General features: G+C 33.8%; 1 protein-coding gene across 1 annotated transcript; it reads left to right on the top strand.

Moving 5' to 3' along the window:
- The first annotated feature begins 1818 nt into the window (after positions 1-1818).
- On the top strand, positions 1819-6144 carry LOC102587392 (uncharacterized). Its single transcript, XM_006350602.2, has 8 exons — positions 1819-2369; positions 2463-2686; positions 2762-2820; positions 4292-4525; positions 4883-5012; positions 5107-5429; positions 5508-5652; positions 5740-6144. The coding sequence occupies exons 1-8, from the start codon at positions 2231-2233 to the stop codon at positions 5983-5985; spliced, it is 1500 nt and encodes a 499-aa protein (XP_006350664.1). The 5' UTR covers positions 1819-2230; the 3' UTR covers positions 5986-6144.

Here is a 6144-nt window from a genome sequence, read left to right as displayed (position 1 = left end):
GGCATGGAGCATGATGTATAACGGAAAGTCTCGTCATATATGACGTAGACATAATATCGTTAGAGAACTACTCTTTAGTGGAATTATCATAATTGACTATGTAAAGTCAAAGGATAATGTGTCGGATCCACTTACAAAAGGCCTAACTAGAGAGGGAGTTGAGAGATCATCGACGGGAATGGGACTATGGCCGAGAATAAGCCATCGTGGCAAGTAACCAGGATAAAGGCATAAGGACTTTTTAATGGTTTCTAAGTTTGATACAGGGTATATCAATTGGTGTATATACGGGATAACACAGTTAGAAACCACCTATGTAAGTGTGAAGTGTAAGCCGCTTCAAGGAGAATCTGGTAAGGCCAGTTCTCTAAGCACTTAATTAACCGAGATGTGTTCATGGCTGAAACGAACAAAACAATGAGAACCAAAAACAGTTCAAGGGTTGATTGTGTGACTTATGTTGTCTAGGTATACACCAAAAGCTCGACGGTTCAAAGATATCAAAATCTAATCGATTGACCGAGTATATCCGATATATGTTCACTACGGAAAGTTTTTAAGGGAAACCTACTTATCCAGATGCGATTAACCCTTACTTACAAGACACACAAGTTTTTCATGCATATGTTTTAACTATAGCCATTCCCCATTCATGTGGGGGATTGTTGAGTTTAGCAAGGTCCGAATGGGAAATAAAAAAAAATATGGTAAGAGGAAGAACCAATGAAAGTGGGGGAACCAATTTTGGAGGGAAAATGAAAAGTCATTGCAAAGTGCAAATGAAAAGTCATTTTTACTATATTGGTAGAAGAAAGGAAATTGTTGTCCTTATATTAGGAAACACTTCCTTTAGTTCTTAAAGGGTTAAGAAGAAGGTGCCGTCGTCGTCGCTCGCTCGGCCTCGGCTTCGGCTTCGGCTTCGATTTCGGATTTGAATTTGATTGATAATATTTTTGGACAATATTTATTTAATCACTCTTGTTAATTCATTTCTTTTCTCTTATAAATTAATTCAGAATGTTAGTTAAATAACATAATTAATTTTGTGCAACAGAATTTATTTGAAATTCATATGCAACGGTAATAACGTTCTGAAGGGACATGTTCCTTCTGAAAAGTCGTTATTTTTTCCAAAAGACACAACGTTTTGGAAAAAATGGGTCTGAACAAAATTGTCTGAACAGACGCATTCCTTGTTGTAAATGGCTATAAATAGAGATGTTTTTTCCGGTTTTCAACACTGAAATTTTTTCCTCTCTGCATACATTTTCTTACATAAACAAAATTGTCGATCGACTGAGTCTGTGTGTGCTCTTGTTGTTGTTCTTGCATTCGCTAAAGTTATTAAAGTTCGAGGTACCGCTACTTCTTTAACAGGTTAATCCGTTTTATCATGGGAGGAATTAATCTGCAACCTCGGGTACAGTGAGGGGATTAAATTTCTTAAGGAAACACAGTAATTTCTGTGGACTCGGATTAAAATCATTCTGTCTATTTCATCTACTTTCTGTTTCTGTATTTTTGGACTAACCTGAATACAGGAGATAACAATATCTGCATACAATTTACCATAGTTTGGGTATATTTGTCCTTTTTTCCAAAAAAAGGATGACCTTTTTTTTTCAAAATACTTTATTTTAACTTTTTTCACGTTGTATATTTAAGGCCATAAAATTGACATAACTTTAATTTAGGATACAACGAAATATTTGTCAAAATTCCAAATAAACTTCATATTTGATATTTTAAAAATTCACATTTTCTTCAGGTCCACCACACCCACTCTCTAAAAAATAAATACATAAACAGATATGCACCATACAATGATCACTTATTTATTTTCATCTTTGAAAAGGATGAGTTGATTCCATCATCCTTTTTATCTTACCCCATTAACTTATGTTCATCATTATAATTCATACTCCACCACAAATTAAAGTTTAAACCAAGAAAGAAATTTCAACTTTTACTTGAAAAATCAAATCAAAATGCTGCTGAAATGTAACCCACCCACTAAGTTCCTTCCTCTACCAATTATTCTCAGCTTTGAATTTGACATCTTCAAAATATGGTCACACTTATTTGTCTCTTTTTGTTGAATAGTCCAAAGTTTTTCTAATTTCTTTGTCGCTATATATAAACTTGTTTTATATTTTTTGCTGCAGATGGAAAAGTGCATCTACTGTGTGCGCAAGTAGTGTTGTAGGAATATATAATCTCAGCTTTCACCATGCATCATCTTCGTAATTTTAAATCTAAATCTCCCAAATTTGATGATCAGATGATAAATCAACTTTCTCCTATTTTCGACACCAGTACTGAATCTGGCCGCGCTGCTGGTAGACTTGAAAAGTTTTCTCATTACGTTGGTGAGATTATTTTCACTTTCTTTCCATAAATTATTCTTCTTTTTCAATTTGATTATTCAAAAGTAATTAATTTAATTATGTATGTGTATGTAGCAAGGCAATTGGGGTTTAAAGATGAAAGTGAATGTGTTGGGTTATGTGAGTTAGTACAAGAATACTTGAAGAGATCCAAAGGATGTGATAATAGTATTTTTGAATACTTTGCAAATGAACAAGATGCTGAATCTTTGTTTGTCAAATTGGAAAATGAATTAGAGAGATGCATTCTTGCTTATTTTGCTTTTCATTGGAGTAAAGCTTCTATGTTAATTACCCAGGTAGGTAGGCATGTATTCAAGGTTATTTAACTTTTTTATAAATCAAAAACTGAAAAAAGTTGTTTTATGTTGAAGGTATTGAGTGTTGATTCTGAGCAGAAAAGACTCAAGGATTTGGTGTTGGCAGCTACAAGGTAGTAATAATTGATTGATTATTTAAAACTATTTTCTAATTTTGTGTATGTGGGGACGACATACAAACCTACTACATCCAGATTTCTGGCAAATAATTGAGATTTCCTGTTTTTAATTAAAAGTTTCAACTACTCATTGTATCAGTAAATTTTGGATATTAGAGGATAAAACATGCGTAAAAAAGAATAGTCACTCATTATCATTACACAAATACTTTCACTTGAATATTAGAAACAAAAAAAAATTGTATATCACGAATTAATGGAAAATTATTCTGCAAAATATGATTTTTTTCATCGAACTAAATGCATGATGGAAAACATATTCTTATTGAAATAGCGGAAATTTTCATAATTATTCAGATAAAAATATTTTATTTTATTTTTCCTTTACTGATTCAATCAAATTATCAGTGCCGAAAATACGTAGTGATTGTACTGGTAGTGGAGGATAATAACCTGGCGTGGGGCTTGATGATTTGATGATCAACCGGGATTAAAGGAATTTTCAATGATTAATCAAATTGCATTAGTTTAATATTGACTACATACTCTCTGTATTTATTTGTTGAACTAACTGCATATATTATTGTTGATCAAATGGCATTAAAGTTATATTTCCTGTCAATTTTGCAAAGGCTTTTAATTTTGTCATTACTTTTCACATGGTGGCAGCTTTAAATTGAGGACCAGAATATCTGTTTCATCTTATCTAGTTGTATCAACCAAAGATAATGTTAAAATCAAATTTCTATTTTATTTGTGTGGTCAGTTTTGGGGGAGCTACAGATAAGAAAAAATCACCAATAGTCACGTTTTTTTTTAATAATAATAAAAAAAGCTAGTCATCATTTGAAATTTTTAACTTTCACAAATGAAATTTCAGCATACTTTTGAATTTCACTTATAAAAAATAAAATTTTAAAATTTTTAATTATAAGATTCAATATTATCTAGCTGGAGGATTAGCATGGGTCTAGTAGTGACGAAGAATCCAAATTTTTGAAAGTAGAGTCTGAAATAAATCAATTAAACCCAATTGGCACGTTGGAAATGTTCCATATCTAACTAGAACTAGAACTAGAAAACAAAAAAGATTTACTAAACAGTGCTATTTTCGAGCATGTAGAAATTTCGAACTAGAACTAGAACTAGAAAACAAAAAAGATTTACTAAACAGTGCTATTTTCGAGCATGTAGAAAGTAGAAAGTAAAGCTGGACAAAGATTTTTTTTTTCTTTATTTGTACAATGTGGGTGGTATAGGCAGCTCCCTGCCCCCTTGGTGAAAATGAAGTGCAACTGTTTTTCTTTATTTGTGAAAAAAAAATAAGAAGTGTATATAGGCAGCTACTGGTTCCTTTACTGGAAGTGAACTTTGAAGTAGTCGATAACAACATTTCATTATAAATATGATAATTCTCAACTCACTTCATTAATTATTAGATCGACTGGATTGTTTTGAATTTCAGGAAGCAGAGATTTGAGAAGATAACAAAAGATTTGAAAGTGACTAGGGTATTTTCTACGCTGGTAGAGGAGATGAAGGCGATTGGAACGGTATCATCTAACGACGGTAATGGTGAGTCCAGATGTACGGACGTGATGGTGCCGGTGGCTCACAGTCAAAGAAGTCCGGTGCTCCTCCTTATGGGTGGTGGAATGGGAGCTGGCAAAAGTACTGTCCTTAAAGACATCCTCAAACAGTAAGTAATTATTACTCACTCACCTAATTTCATATATCAATATGGCCTATTGTCATTGTCTTGTATTGTACTGTGTATCAACTTGGGGGTAGGGGCTAAATGGAAGAGGAGATTACTAATAATCAAACCCTTATCAGAGTTTAACCAACTGAATAACTAAGATTTTACGTGTCAACTACTATCCAACCATCACAATAATATGTTACTATTTCATAACTTGGCTAGATTACCTTTTTGTTCATTATTATTATCAGGCTGAGAATATCAAATATTGGTAATCAGCTACAACAAAATAGGAAATATTCTTGAGAGATCAAAATACTAGTATAATCACTCAAGTTTTGAATAATTTGTCAGGCCATTCTGGTCGGAAGCAGCTGCAAATGCAGTGGTAGTAGAGGCAGATGCTTTCAAGGAGACAGACGTAATATACAGAGCCCTTAGCTCAAGAGGTCATCATAATGACATGCTTCAAACTGCTGAATTGGTAACAATTAATACTTCGACTTGTGCAAACGCGTGGTTAATAGTATATATCTTCCCAACAACAATAATTAAAATTTTCAAAATATATATTACAGGTACATCAAAATTCAACAGATGCAGCATCTTCTCTGCTAGTCACAGCTCTTAACGAGGGGCGCGATGTTATAATGGATGGAACCTTATCATGGGAGCCATTTGTTGAGCAGACCATAGCCATGGCAAGAAATGTACACAAACATCGATATCGAATGGGGGAAGGTTACAAGGTTGCAGAGGATGGCACAGTTACTGAAAATTATTGGGAACAAATTGAACAGGAAAAAGGAGAAGAGTCAGCTAATAAGATCAGTAAACCTTATAGAATAGAATTGGTGGGAGTTGTATGTGATCCTTACCTAGCTGTTGTTAGAGGCATCAGGTACGAATAACATTGCTAAGTAATTTTCTAAAACTTTTAAAAATGTTAAATTATTTGGAACTGAGACGTGGTATGCAGGCGAGCTATAGCAACAGGGAGGGCAGTTAGAGTAAAGCCCCAATTGAAATCTCACAAGAGATTCGCAAATGCATTTCCCAAATACTGTGAACTTGTTGATAACGCCAGGCTATACTGCACCAATGCCTTAGGCTCAAAACCACCGGTAACATTCTTATCTCAATCGTATTTACTGCATACATTCACAGACTTCACTCTGTGTGATTACATTGGATATGTCTCGTTGTTGCAGTTAATAGCATGGAAAGATGGAGAGAACAAAATGTTGGTGGAACCAGAGGACATCAAGTGTTTGGAAATGGTGAAAAAACTGAAGGAAGAAGCAGAATCAATTTACGAGCTGTACGAGGGAGATGATGTATTGTCTCTGCAGACTCCTGGTTCAGTCTGGAAAGACATGGTTTTAATACCTACAAGGTCTACTCTCCAACAAGAGCTCAAAACTGCAATTCTAAAAATTGAAAACAGGGGAAAATAGGTGTTTGCTTCAATCCCCAAAAATATGAATTCAGCAATAACTTCTTATGTAATTCTTGCTCAAAGTTCAAACGTTTGTACAATCATTTATTTTTTATTAGTAATGACGCTTGCGTGAACTTTATTTGAAATGATCCAAGCCACCGATGTTTCTCATGTT

This window comes from Solanum tuberosum, unplaced genomic scaffold, assembly GCF_000226075.1.
Source record: "Solanum tuberosum cultivar DM 1-3 516 R44 unplaced genomic scaffold, SolTub_3.0 scf00125, whole genome shotgun sequence".
In the NCBI taxonomy this organism is placed as follows: Eukaryota; Viridiplantae; Streptophyta; class Magnoliopsida; order Solanales; family Solanaceae; genus Solanum; species Solanum tuberosum.
This window is presented reverse-complemented; position numbering and strand designations above follow the sequence as displayed.